Source organism: Plecotus auritus (genome assembly GCF_963455305.1).
Source record: "Plecotus auritus genome assembly, chromosome: 5".
Classification (NCBI taxonomy): domain Eukaryota; kingdom Metazoa; phylum Chordata; class Mammalia; order Chiroptera; family Vespertilionidae; genus Plecotus; species Plecotus auritus.
In genome coordinates, this window is record NC_137776.1 from 58833145 (window position 1) to 58848630 (window position 15486).

Here is a 15486-nt window from a genome sequence, read left to right on the forward strand (position 1 = left end):
TTTCCCCCAGTATTTTATATTTTAGGAGAAAGACATATTTAAGCACAAGATTGTCCATTGAGGCTTATACATTTCAACTTAATGGACAGTTTTAGCTATTTTCTGAGTTTCCTTAAAAGCAGAAAACTAAAAATACAAATTACTTTTACTAACCATCACCCTGGCTCCAATCTTCTCCTTTTAACTGTTTGTAAATTTTCTCATTTAAGTTACCTTCAGTGCAACTGTGATAGGTGGGTCAAGCTGTGCGAGCATGGACGCCATGTCCGGTCTGTGGCAGAGGTTTTCCTGTGAAGCTCAGCTGCCTTATGTTTGCAAGAAATCATTAAACAGCACAGTGAAGTTAACAGGTATCTTTCCCACTTAATCAAATCAGTCTTAAAATTACAGTTTTTTGAAGTCAAGTAAATCCATTTCGGATACCCATTTCTGCTGTTATTTTATCTGGTACTGCCAATGCTGAAATATTGACTTTGATCCTGTAGTTAGATATTATCAACTGTATATGAATAAAGCTTTGATTCAGTATATCCCCACGAGAAGACAGGGGTATTCTAGATAAGAAGTACATTTCTGTTCACAGTGGCTCTTTTTCTCTGGAGCAATGGTTCTCAAAGTGTGGCCCCCATATAGAGTATCAGCATCGCCTGTACTTTTTAGAAATGCAGATTCTCGGGACCTACCTCAGATTTCCTGGATCAGAAACTCTTAGGGTGGGACCCAGCAGTCAGTGTTCTGTGAGCATCCTGGTGCTGCTGCTGCACACTCAAGCTTTACCTATGATTACCTGCCTCCATGGGAAGTCGAAAATGGATGACACAGAACACTCCCGGGCTTTCCCACCTCCCTCCCCACAATGCCCACTCCTCCTCTGTCTGTCCTTCGCCAGGCTGGTTCTTTAGGTCTTTGTGTTGACAAATAGGGTAGAAAAGGAGAGGTGCGAAAGGACAAAATGTGTACAAGGAGGGGATTTGGGGGGAATTTGGGGATAAGAGAGGCACAAAACAGCTGAATTTTTTGAGGGGCAGAGAAGTTTGAGGAGTCTTTGACAGAATGGAGAAGAGGAGTGCCCTTTCTATTTTGCACAATGCCCACCGTATCCCTGGCATTTGATTAAATCCTGAATAAGGAAAACTAATACACAAAACTGGTAGGAAAATGGGAGATTTTTAAATGTTGTGCTTTGAGGGATGTTGGGGAAAGGGAATAAAGCATCAATTTTCTTATCCACATAGGTGCATAAAGCTATCTTTTTAAGATTAAAAAATAAGTACATAGAATCAAGGATATAGGGGCATGTTTTAAAATGATAGTGAAAAATGAACATTTACCTTGCAAGTTGATTCATACCAAATTTAGTTTATATAACAAAAGGCATAATAGAAAAGACAGCACAAATGAAAATAAACCAGGGTGGCTAATGATAGATCAAATAACTCTCCTAAGTAGTAATTATTAACTAAATCATGTTTCCACATGATTGAATAATATGCATTTATTGAAATAACTCTGCCAGCAGGAAAATAAAAAGAGCAGAACAAAATTATATGCCTACTTATCATTTTAATCTTGTAACAATATGAATTCATAGAGACAAAGACTGGAATAGAAAAATGATTGTTCAATTATGGGTGATTTTTTCTCTCTGTATCTTTATCATAATTATAAAATATAATATTAATAAGTGCTGTTTCAGAACCTTACAATTAATTGTTATCTTGCAAGTGAGAAAAGCTAGCTGAACTTGAATTTTATCCTTTAATGAAAAACAAACTGTCGTCATTTTTAAAATGCTGTGTTTTGTATAACAAGCATTCCAAACAGTTTCTGACAGGTGAAGTCTGAGTAACCAGGCTACTTTCTAGTTCTGCTGAGAAGGGTAGAGCATTTTTTTGGTTTTGTGCCCCACCCTTTTTCTCTAATCTTTTTTACCATTGTTGGGTGAGTTTCCTCATGGCCAACAAGAAGAATTGCTATTTCCGTGAGGGCTAGAGGTTGAGCAGAGGGGAGGAGAGAGGAGTCCAAAGATGCCCTCTGCCACACATTCCCCCCTCCCCCATTGATGCCCTTCCTTGGTGTGGAGTGTATGAATTTCTGACTCTGTTCCTTAAGTCCTTGCCCGTCCTTTTGAACAAAGGATGATTAATATGAACAGTGAATATTAATGCACAGCCCCTGCTAAGCTGACTATACATGAAAAGGAGACTTGACCTCACCATCTCTCATCCCAAAAACTGGAGGGGAACCAAACAAATCCCATGCCAAGGAAGAGATTTGTGGGCAACTGGCTGACCCCACACCTTCCTTCTGCCTACTAGGCCTACCGGCAGTCCCTCCTGAAATAGTCTGAGCCCAGCCACGTAACCCATTTGCATCGCACAAGGCCCATCATTATCTGAATCCCTGCAATCACTCTGATGAGGCTATGTAGGCTTTGGGCACACGAATTCATGTCACTGTACTATCTGACATCACATTCCCCGGTTTTTCAGAAGCCTTAAGATTCAAGAAAGAAGAATTTGTAATGTTACTGATTTAAAATAGATGTGTCTTTACTGGAATATAAATAGCTGCTTTTCTCCCAGATATTTGGCCATATTCAGATACCCGCTGTGATGCAGACTGGCTGCCAAATAATGGATTTTGCTATCTGCTGGTAAATGAAAGTGATTCCTGGGATTCGGCACATGCGAAATGCAAAGACTTCAGCAGTGACCTCATCAGCATTCATTCTCTAGCAGATGTGGAAGTGGTAGTGACAAAACTCCATAATGGGGGTAAGTTTTTAAAAGATCCTACTTGAGAGGTTTAAAACATTTTAAAGTATTCTTATTTTCAGACTCTTAGTGGGAATGGAAAGTTTATAATTAGATTCTTCTAGATCAGCACTGTCCAATAGAATTTTCTGTGATGATGAAATTGTTCTTTCTATAATCCATGCTGTCCGGTGTGGTAGCCACGAACTACTTGTGGCTTTTGAGATGCAGCAAGGGCAACTGAGGAATTGAATTTTTACTGTAATTTAATTTTAATTAATTTACAAGTTTAAATAGCCACATTGGCAGCTAGTTGATTGGATAATGTTTCTCTTCTCATAAGCTAAATTCTATTTAAGTTCTCCAAACACTTGAGTGATGATTATTTCACTTTTGTAATTATTTGAAGCTAAAAACTGAAGAACGAAAATATACTACACTGCCAGTATTATAACTTCCTAGGACTCACTAATAGTTGATGCCTGTTCTGTTGTAAGCATGGAGTCAATTGTTTTACCAGGGTGGTGATGGACAATATTCTTATTCTAATTGGAATATCTATGAGAATATCTATATAATTTTATTATTCCCCATAAAGCAAGAATTATCTAACCCAGATATTAGGAACAGCCAGCCTACAGGTCATAGTACAGGTGTTCCACTTGTGTGCTCTACCTGATGAGTGATCTGAAAAGCCTGCATCACTCAGTCTGCCTAACTTATCAACATTTTAACAGGTCAATTAAGAATACCAAAGGGATGGTTATCAGAGGGAGCGGGTGAGAGCAGTAGGTGAAAAGGGGAAGGGGAGTATAGTCAATGATACTGTGATAAATTTGCATGGTGACAGGTGATTTATTAGAATTAGTGGGGTGATCACATTATAAGGTATGAAAATGTCAAATCACTATATTGTACACCTGAAACTATATAAGATTGTATACCAACTATACTTAAAAATAAATAAATAAGAATGCCATCTTTTGAATTAAAACTTTAAATGAAAAAATAATACTGTCAAGGTTCTTAAAACCCCACATCAGTAGCAGTGTACATACTGAAGTATGTAATAGAGTAAAACCAAACAAGTAAAACATTTTTCTTTTAGATGCCAAAGAAGAAACATGGACAGGTCTTAAGAACATAAATACACCAGCTTTATTTCAGTGGTCAGATGGTACTGAAGTTACTCTAACATATTGGGATGAAAATGAACCAAGTGTTCCCTACAATAAGACTCCCAACTGTGTTTCCTACTTAGGAAAGGTAGGAAATCTCCTGGGTTTATTTATATAATAATAGTAATATTTGGTGGGGATATTTGTGTTTAAGCTAGAAAATAAAATAAAAGGTAAGAGCCTTGGAGAGTGTCTTTCTGGTAGCTACTGAAAAAAGTAAATAAAACAATGACTAAGTAAGCAATTCACTTTCTGTGTGAGAGTATCTGCTCTGGTCTGAAACAGATCAAGAGGATCCTTTAGCTTTAGAACTCAGATTCTAGTGCCAGGTTGGTTCTAATAAGATGCTTTCTCTGAGGACCATTGGTGTGATATTTAACATGTAGCCAGTTGAAAAATCTCATCTTGTGAATTACATTCAGATTAAGTTTCATTTTAATCCTACTTTAAGAAGCAAAAAAGCCCTGGGTGGTGTGGCTCAGTTGGTTGGAGTGTCGTCCTGTACACTGAAAGGTGGCGGATTTGATTTTTGGTCGGGGCACATACCCAGATTGCAGGTTCAACAGTCGGTAGGGGCAGATACAGTAGGCAACCAATCAGTGTTTCTCTCTCATCTCTCTCTCTCTCTCTCTCTCTCTCTCTCTCTCTCTCTCTCTCTCTCTCTCTCTCTCTTTCTCTCTCCTTCTCTCTCTCTCCCCCTACCTCTCTCTACAATCAATATATTTAAATTTTTTAAAGAAGTAAAAAAATAATTTTATCAAAATTTAAATCTAACTTGTTCAGAGAGCATTTTGCTCCTGTAGAATGCTTAAACATTTATTGAACATGCTGTATCTTGAGCAGAAAGAACATGTATACCTCTATATTTTATTTGTATCACTTTCCTGTAGACTCCTAATTATTTAGGAAGCTGAATGTGTCTCCTGACTTTCTAGAGAGATTCTAGTGGAAACAATCAGTGGTATATGTATTTAGAAGTGTTTCAATGGTAAAGATGTATTTAGAAAGTTGTCAAAGATTAATTTATAAGGTTGTCACATTTGCTGTCCTATTTAAAAAGATATCTAAGATGTCTTTAGAAGAGTGTCAAAGGTAGAAATGACTCCGCATAGGCAAGAGTGAACTGATAGCATACCTAGGCAGCATTCCAATGTCCAACTAGAAAACTCTGTTCTCAGAAACCTTATCACAATTGACTAATTAAAATTTAATTTGAAGAAGCAGGATGGGTTAGTCAAATAAGCAAAATAAATATTAAGTAGAATATTTGAAAGAGAGAACTTTGAAGTTGAAGCTGAAGTAGAGTTGGAAGAGACTTTTGATTCTAGAATTCTTGGAGAGAAGCTATTCTAACCATCATCATTTTACATATGAGGAAAGAGACAGGAAGGTTAGTTGACATACCCAAAAGTTTTTAGCCTGTGGACTCACTTTGGCCATGTCATATGGAAGAAGACTAGAACACTGGCAACTATTTGTGAGCTGAGTTCTTCTCTCTCCAACTTCTATCCTTTGATGGTTTTATTTTCGCTTGTATAAAAAAATTGAAATTCATCTCCCTTGTGACCTTGAGGTGATTCTGAAATAATGCAGGCTGGTTGGGTAGCATTTTGTAGGAGTATGTTCTCAGATTTCATCATTCATTTATATTCATTCTTGCCCTATCCATGTCTTTCAAAACCCCTCCTCCTACCCCCCATAGTTTCATGAGAAGAAGCTATCAAGACTTAAACTAAGTTAGAGTTCAAGTCTAAATATATGGCAAATAATATCTCTTATGGGAAAAAATTTTTTCTATTTTTTAAAAGCTAGGTCAGTGGAAAGTCCAATCATGTGAAGAGAAACTTAAATATGTATGTAAGAAAAAGGGAGAAAAAATGAGTGATGCACAAGCTGATAAGATGTGTCCTCCAGATGAGGTATGTAAAACTCCTACATACATTTCTCTAAGCAGTATTACACCTTCTTGGTAAGGGAAGTAGAAGAATTACTAGCTTCTGTTCATTTACATTAGAGCAAGGTAGAGTGCAAAGCAAATCAGTATTCTTGTAGAAGAAAAAAAAAGTTCTAGGAAAGAGTTACCTATTCATGAATTTCTATAAAAATGTATATGGTTACTATCCTCAATGCTGATATCTTTATTTCCCTTACTTATGTTCTTCCTGTTCAAAGACAAGTCAACCAACAATGTTATATTCTTATGATGAGGTAGGCACTAATGATTGTGAGAACTAAGACATGCCTTCTGTTGACACAGGCTCACAGTCTTGTGGAGGTTATCTGAAATTCTACCCCACCCTCCTCATGTGTATGAAGTCGGTGCCTATGTCCTTAGTTTTTATAAGTTGTGAGATGTTAGCAAAACCTTGCTTGTTAGAGGGAGGCATCATCAAGTCTGGAAGACAGTGTGGCTGATGGTATTTCTTCTCTGATTTAGGGCTGGAAGAGACATGGAGAAACCTGTTACAAGATTTACAAGGATGAGGTCCCTTTTGGAACCAACTGCAATCTGACTATAGCTAACAGGTACGACCACCAGTAAACATGTACTAGTGAACTTTTATCCCTGGGTTCCTTTGCTAACCAACCTTCTAAAAAAAAGGTGCATCTTCAATTTTATACAGTAATTCAATCATTGTGAAAATGCCTGCTAATTTGACTCTTGTTTTGTAGATTTGAGCAAGAATTCCTGAATGATGTGATTAAGAAGTATACTGTATCTCCAGAAAAATACTTCTGGACTGGCCTTAGAGATGTAGATTCAAGTGGAGAGTATAGCTGGGCAAGTGTTGGTGGAGTGAAGCGATCTGTAACCTTTTCCAACTGGAATTTTCTTGAGCCAGGTGAGTGACTTTGCCTTTAAAGTAATAGAATACAGTGACTTGTGAAATGCAGCATATCTCCCAAATATGTTCTATATGTTCTTTGCTTACCTTTGAAATGTGAGGGAGATTATGATCCTCAAGACTAGAATCTATCTATGGGGCCATAAATAGAAGCAGTGACTATGTCTTCCTTATTAAAGTCCTTGGAAGTAATAACCCAATAAAAGAGTCTAGAAAACTCAGTTCTCAGAAACCACCCTCTAATGGCATAGGGCTAGAACCTTCAGTGTCAGTATTTCTATTTTATCTTTTTCATGTAAGTCTCAAGCCAAATCTAGAAGCTTCATTATGAAGCACTTTATATTTTCATCTCTCTGCTTCTTAACTTCTTACTCCAAAATTGAATGTGTTTGCTTCTGTTATCCACAATGGGTGATAATTAAAGAGGCAATATATTATAAGTATTATTTATTCTTTTTTAAAAATTATTATTATTTTTTTATTTTTTTCTTTATTGATTAAGGTATTATATATGTGTCCTTATCCCCTCATTGCCCCCCACACACTCATGCCCTCACCCCCCTGGTATCTGTGTTCATTGGTTAGGCTTACATAAATGCATACAAGTCCTTTGGTTGATCTCTCTCGTTTACCCCCCACCTTCCCATATCTTCCCTCTGAGGTTTGACGGTCTGATCAATGCTTCTCTGTCTCTGGATCTGTTTTTGTTCATCAGTTTATTTTGTTCATTATATTCCACAAATGAGTGAGCCACTATGGAGAACAGTATGGAGTTTCCTCAAAAAACTAAAAATGGAACTCCCATTTGACCCAGTGATCTCACTTCTAGGAATATAACCCAAGAAACTAGAAACACCAATCAGAAAGGATATATGCACCCCTATGTTCATAGCAGCACAATTTACCATAGCTAAGATTTGGAAACAGCCTAAGTGCCCATCAGCAGATGAGTGGATTAAAAAACTGGTACATCTACACAATGGAATACTATGCTGCGGTAAAAAAGAAGTAACTACAATGTCTATTCTCTCAGTTCTGTAGCCAGAAGGCCTGACATTAAGCTTTTCTTTACCATGATTACTCCCAGCTTCAGCCAGCTTGGTTCTTCATGGGTAGAAGGAGGCAGAACCAGAGAAAAATAGCACTTTCATCAGGGTAACACAGCATTTTATTCCCCTGGTCCTTGTTCCTCTTACTGTCCATGTGTAAGTATGAGATGTGAGACCATATGGCTTCTCTGTTCAGTGGGAGTTGCCCTCATTACTTTCAGTGTATGCTCTTTTCTGCCTACTTTGGGCAATGTGGTATAATGGAAAAGGGAGCAAGGCACCTGGCCAGACAAACCTGGATTTGAGTTCTGACTCCACCACTCACTAACTATGATTGTGGGCAAGTCACTTATTCATATCTGGAAAATGGATCTAATCATATAAACTATCTTTTAATGTTGTATAAATGAATAAAATTTAAGCTACCATAAAATAAATAGTAAACGCACATAATACCTCCTCTACTGGTACCTTTATTGTACCTGCCCCTTTTTGCATCTGAATCTTTAAGGGTTTTGTTTTGAGGTTTGCTAAGTTGTTTAAAGTGGTTCAAAGCTAATATAAACCACTTAGGTTATGCTGAGCAGCATAATGGTTTAGGGTACAGCTCTGCACACAGGACTGGATTCTAGTCCTGGGTCAATCACTTACTAACGTGAGACCTTGGACAAGTCACTCATCCTCATTCTACCTCAGTATGACAACAGAATCCACTCTATAGGTTTTTTGGTTGTTTTTTTTTATGAGGATTCAATTCATTTAATCCTCTTAGAATAGTACTTGGCATTAGCAAACACTTCTCTATATTACTATTGTCATCATCACATCATCATTATTACTATGAATGCCACATTTCTTTCCTATTCTCTCTCCCCACCTTGGCTCAGATAAGAGTAAGGACACTGGGAAATGTTTGGACTTTAATTTTAAAATGTAATTTTTAATTAAACTTTTCCATTCAACCCCAGCTTCTCCAGGTGGGTGCGTGGCTATGGCCACTGGAAAGTCCCTTGGGAAGTGGGAGGTAAAAGACTGCAGAAGCTTCAGAGCACTTTCAATCTGCAAGAAAAGCAGTGCGCCTGCTGAGCCTGAAGAAGCAGCCCCCAAGCCTGAAGACCCCTGTCCCGAAGGCTGGCAAAATTCCCCCCCAAGTCTTTCTTGTTATAAGGTAATGTAACATTCTCACTCAATTTCTCAGTGAAGTTATTCATCTACAATCCAAGTCCATGTTCTTGTCAGGGAGGGCATCAATGAATCTCTGGCATAAGACAGCTCTTCCCACATTAACTCATGTTCTACCCAAAAGAGCAGGCCAGAGTCAGAACTGATTCTTCCCTGGGGTTCTTTTGTTCTGGAAAGCTGAGTGAGCTTCATGCCATGCCAAAACTTTGCTTATGATTCTCACGTCCCTCTAATTCTTGTTACAAAAAGAAGAGTTCTATCACGTCTTACAATGTAAAAAAAGGGGGGGGGGTTCTCTATCAGTTAACTGTTTCCACAAAGAAATCATTACATACCACCCCAAAATTCAGAGCCTATGACAATAAACACTTAGTCTCATGTTGATTGATAGAGTTTGGGCTTGAATGGTCAGTTCTGCTTTCAACTGTGGGTCAGCTATGCTGGCCTCCAGGCTATGCATTGGGATCTACTATGCTTTAGTTTGGGTCTCAGGCTGCGCGGGCAGCAGCTAACAGGGGCTTGTTCTTCTCACAGCCAATCACTGGAACCTGAGAGTCAAGTTGAACCATGTAAGCACATTTCAGGCTTCTGCTCACTTTACCTCCATTAATATCCCATTGATCACAGCAAGTCACATGGTAGAGCCCCAAGTGAATGTACAGAGAAGTATACTTTACCCACCTGGAGGTCATGGCAAGAATATATAATTATATTACAGGGTACTGAAGAATCAGGACCAATAATTCAATCTACCACTGTTTCCTCTGCTCCTCCTCTTCTTTTGCAGTGACTATGGTTCTTTTGGCACAGCATTAGTCATCACAAACCAAAGAAATGGTCAGTGTTCCCACAGCAGTGCAGTCTGCCCTTTGATTCTTCTTCATCAGAAAATAGTTCTGTACTTCCTGTGCTGTTCTCAATGTAATTACATTCAGAATGATATTGTTAGCACATACATTCATATGTATCCTTTATAGCCTTACCTGCTGTTTCAACTGGTCTGTCCAGGTCCTAGGAAGGCAGGAGGACATAGTAAATTATTGGAGCAGTTCCCCAGCCTGGCTGAGGAAGGTCATTGCTTGGACACAGTGGCTGGCACCTGTGCTGGCCTTTAGTGACACATTAGATGCGCATTTACCTACATCTTCATTACATCTATACGAATCCATTTCAGAGGCCCATACATTTTATTATAATTGATTTCAAAATAATCGGTATTTTATGATTATACATTCTATTTTGTTAAGCTGTTTCATATAGAAAGAATTGTAAGAAAGAGGAACTGGGAAGAAGCTGAGAGATTCTGCCAAGCACTTGGAGGACACCTTCCTAGCTTCCATCATGTGGATGAAATAAAGGAATTTCTTCACTATTTAATGGACCAGTTCAGGTAATTCTTTTAGAAGATTTCCTATGCTAAATTGGATGTCCTCTGGATATTCAGAATTAACATGTTTTATTATCTAAAAGGGTCATTCAGTGCATAGCAGTTATTGAATATCAAGTATTTTTGTGTGTAAGAAGCTATGAGGGACTCAAAGATGAGGGAGACAGAGGCCCCACCTTTTGCACAGAATAATCAAGTCTAACCGTGAGGACAAGAGAATTATAGTGGAAAATCTAGCATATAGGTAACGAGGGGCCCTGGGAATTCAGAGGAGGGAGAAAATGTGTCTGGGAGGATTTCATAATTGGAAACATTTTTATAGAAAAGGATATTCTTGGAAAATAAGATAATATTTTGAAAGGTAAGATAGGAGAAGGAGCCAGGGAAAACAGAATGTAAGCGAAGACACTGAGACCAGAGTGTACAGGGAGGAAAAAAATCTACTGTTGATTAAACCATGAAAATAAAAAAGGAAACAGATACTTAAAATGAATCCTGAGTAGGGAATTATAAAACCCATTTCATGAAGAAATGTTTTAATTGATGAGAATACTATGCATAATTCTGTGGAATTATTAAATGAACAATATCTAGGGAAATACAAATTCTTATACAATTAATTTGATAAGTAGAAACCCAATAATCCAATAGCCATGGAAGACTGAAAAAGTTGACAACGAATATCTTCCAAGAAACAAATAGGAACTATATAGTTCTATATGTGAATTCCTTCACACCTTACGAAAGAGGTCATTACCAAGTATTTAAATAGTACAAGCAAGAGCTTGCATCCTGTTACATAGAAACTAATGCAAGCATCCGTGGTTTTTCCCCACAAACTAGTCTGGGTCTGATATCAAAGCCTTCCAACAATAGCACAAAGAATTACAGACCAACCTCATAAATAGACTTAAAAAAGTAAATACCAACAGCTGATTTAATAACAAACACTTGGATAATGTTTACTATGCGCCAGAAATGTCCTAAGTGTTTTATCTATTCATTTAATTCTTACAACCTATGAGGCAGATATTATTACTATGCCCGTTATATCTAAATGAGAAGACAATCACAGAGAAGTAAAACTTGCCCAAGGTTATACAGCTAGTAAGGAAAGGATAATAGTTGAACCCATTAGAGCCCATATTCTTAATCCACTACCTTGTAACACCTCAGAATAACTCACCTTGACAATGTAGGATTTCTTTAAAGAATATAAGGTTGAGTCTGTATATCAAGGCAAATATGATGCAGTCATCTTAATAGGTTCTGAAGGTGCATCTGGTAAAATTCACTATTCCTGGCTTAATATATAAATATATCATTTAGTTAACATATTTAATTAATATAATTAACATATAAATTATAGTTAAATTAAGAATAGAAGAGTCCTGCCCAGTGTGGCTCAGATGGTTGGATCATCATCTCATGCACCAAAAGGTTGCCTATTTGATTCCCGGTCAAGGCATGTACCGATTCGATCTCCACTCAGGGTGCATATGAGACAACTGATCAATCTTTCTCTCATACATCAATGTTTCTGTCTCTTTTCCCCTCTCTCTTAAAAAAAAAAGAATAGAAGAATAGCTAAACCCATAGTCATATTATACTTAATGGTTAAACATGAAATGCATTTCTGTGAAAGTCAGAAAAAGATAAAGATTCCTATTATCATCACTATTGTTGACTTTTGTTTGGCATTATCCCCTATGCATTAAGATTTTATTTTTTATATTTATTTTTTTAAATTTATTGGGATGATATTGGTTAATAAAATTATATAGGTTTCAGGTACACAATTCTATAATACACCATCTGTATATTATAATGTGTGTTCACCACCCCAGTCAAATCTCCTTCCATCACCATATATCCCCCCTTTCCCTTCTTCTACCTCTCCCCACCTCCTATGCATTAAGATTTTTTAAAAATAATACTATAACATGTAAATATTTATAATATACTAGAGGTCCGATGCACGAAATTCACACAAGGGGCTCGGCCCTTGCAGCCCCGGCTTCATCCGGAAGGTCATCCAGAAGGTCGTTCGGCTGTCTGGTCTAATTAGCATATTACCCTTTTATTATTATAGATTAAGTGGTTGAAAAAGCAAATTGTAAAAGAGTAAAAAATGTACTATTTACATTAAAAAGTAGACTGCAAAAATGCATCAAAAAGATAATTATTATCTCTGGGAAATAAGATTTTGAGTGATTTTCTAAATGTGTGAACATTTTCAACATTTTCTAGATGTGTATTAACATACCCACAGTGTGCTGGGAACCTGATGTAAAATAAAATACCTATGTTTCATAAGTATTCATTTATCAAGCATCTATTATAGAATTTCAGGTATTCTAGAGCTTATTTTCTAAGCATTAGAAATTAATATACAGTCCTGGCTGGTTAGATTGGTTGGTTAGAGTGTCATCTTGATACCCCAAGGTTGTGGGTTCAATTCCTGGTCAGGGCACATGCAAAAATCAACCAATGAATACATAAATAAATGGAACAACAAATCGATGTTTTTCTCTCCCTAACTCACTCTCTCTCTCTCTCTCTCTCTCTCTCTCTCTCTCTCTCTCTCTCATATCAATAAAAATTAAAAAAGAAATTAAGCCTGGCCGGCATGGCTTAGTGATTGAGTGTTGACCTATGAATCAGGAGGTCACAGTTCAATTCCCAGTTAGGACACATGCTTGGATTGCAGGCTTGATCCCCAGTAGGGGGTGTACAGGAGGCAGCAGGTCCATGATTCTCTCTCATCATTGATGTTACTATCTCTCCCTCCCTCTCCCTTCCTCTCTGAAATCAATAAAAATATATCTTTAAAAATAAGTTAATATATAAAATTTCATTGCAGAGCAGCTTAAGCTCATTTGGATAAACTAACTCTTAGGTTCCTTTTAAGGCGAGTGTTTCTTACCTACTCCCCTCCACCTTGAGGGGTATATTATAATGAATGCAAACCTCAGACCAAGTCTTTCCACACAAACAGACATTTATTAAACAAGCATTCATTGAAGCAGGCACAAAATGTTTCATTCCACCTGACTGGTAAGCTTGACAACATCCCAGCAGTCTGTCCTTTTAGGTGTTTCCACCACTGCCTTGAGTGGCAGGTTTATTTGGGGTAGATGTGACAACCTTCTCGAGATGGGACTCTGTTCCCATTATTGTCAGAGTCATGCAGCCCCAACCACCTGACCCATGACCGGACGTGTGATCATTTGGAGCCCAAGCCCCAGGTCCATTGCCAGTGGTGTAGGAGCTACGAGCCTCCCCAGATTCTAACATGCCTCCCTGAAGGGTGAGAGCCTCTAAATATTTTAGCCATTCCTCATTTCTTAAATAAGTTCAGTTTCACCAGTGAGTCTATTTCTAATACGTTGCTTAACAACAAGCTTCTAATTTCACTGCTATAAAACCATTTCTGACATTCACTCTGCTAATCACCAAAGCCTCAAGTGTGGCTTTGAATGACAGATGTCCTTGAGGTGACTGCCTCTGGAACATGGCCTTTCCGTGCCCTGCTGGTCCTCCCTGAAGTAAGAATTTCATCAGGGTAACTTACGGGCCCCCGGATCTCAAGCTTGACACACACATATCATGCTGTTTAGGCTAGCTAGAGTATTTTTAAGTAAAATACTGGCATAAATCAGATTTTGAATAACACCAAGCAAGAGGTTACGAAACTTTAAATGGAACAGGGAGCCATGAGTAAGTACTAAGCAATGAAGTGATAGGTATTTGTGGGAATCAGTTGATGGGAAATAGAATATCATATGTGACATAAGTGATCCCTAAGGGCTTCTCTATGCAAAATAGATTACATTAAAAATCAAAACTAAAGTCTGAGTGATAAGAAAGCTTTCTTGATTTGTTTCTTAGTTTCTGATCACACTTGCTGAGGCTCCTAACCCCAATTTAAAGAGTGATGCAAGTTTATTATGTAAAATTTGTGAAATAGAAAAATAATAATGAAGAAAATAAAAATCACCTCAAATCCTAGCTCCAAGTTATAAACAGTTAACATTTAGTATAACACAGAATGTACAATGGTATGTTTTTTTTCTGACCACAAAAGTAACACACATTGAATTTAGAAAACAGAAAAGCACAAAGAAAAACAACCATAATCCTCTCACTCTTAAGGACTATATTGTATTATAGTCTTATCCCAGCAGCGAACACAATGCTATATTAAGCAGACTGTGTTGTCTGCTTATGCACTCCATTAATAATGAGATCGTTTGCCCATGCTATATTTAGAAAGACAGCATATTCTAAAAGCAATATTGTGACCATGGGAAGGAAGGAAGCAAGCCTGTTTACATCAGAAGAATGATTCCAAAGCTTACTCCTTGAACACCTTGGCTTTTTATTGCAGGAATTGACCTTTCTCAGTAAGATGTCCACTGCCCAAATTGTGTATTGCATGCCAAAGAGTTAAGTCAGATTACTGCTGTACTTCTCACAATCTACATTCTACATCTCTATTTGTATTTCAATGAAAAGGATTCATGGTGGACCAGTCTTAAAGGCTCTAAGATCTTTGCAACTCTTAATGGCAGCCCACCAGGGAAAGCCATTGTAGAGCAAAAAATAGTCATAGGATTAGAGAAGAAAAGCCTTGTTTGCAATGCCATTGCTGCTGTGTGCACTACCTCCTGTGATGTGGCATGAATGGATTTAGATATAAATCTAGGGTTTTGCAGACTAAGCGCCCTCATCAAATAGTATTTATTAGAAGTTATGGCTGAGATACTGTTTTCCTCAGAAACCAGATGCAGCAGGAAATTTGGCGGAGAGTGGGAATTTTCACACAAATACACATATTAACCTTTCATGCAATGCCTTCTTACCCTAACAGTCTTAAACAGTATACTTAGTGCTTGGATTAGAAGAAATTTATAAATAGAGATAAAATTTCAGGAGATTTGAGTCCCTAATTATGGTCAATTTTTTTTCTCAAATTTTCTAAAATCCACAGTAAAGCTATGCAATGATTAATGTAATTTCCAGTTTCTTCTCTTTATTTGCCTACAGATAAATCAGGTCAAGCGAGAAATAAGCTGTAATTGAGAA

The 15486-nt window shown here is 37.5% G+C and overlaps 1 protein-coding gene across 2 annotated transcripts in view; it reads left to right on the forward strand.

The window, feature by feature from the left end:
• Positions 1-15486, forward strand: part of LOC308249630 (CD302 antigen) — a 163888-nt gene that overhangs the window by 29025 nt on the left and 119377 nt on the right. For both annotated transcript variants that reach the window (XM_080671213.1, XM_080671214.1), the window contains exons 6-13: positions 210-350; positions 2586-2777; positions 3865-4022; positions 5743-5853; positions 6372-6460; positions 6608-6777; positions 8798-8997; positions 10259-10401. In XM_080671213.1, coding sequence (XP_080527339.1) covers positions 210-350; positions 2586-2777; positions 3865-4022; positions 5743-5853; positions 6372-6460; positions 6608-6777; positions 8798-8997; positions 10259-10401 — 1204 coding nt within the window. The remainder of the gene's footprint in view (positions 1-209; positions 351-2585; positions 2778-3864; positions 4023-5742; positions 5854-6371; positions 6461-6607; positions 6778-8797; positions 8998-10258; positions 10402-15486) is intronic.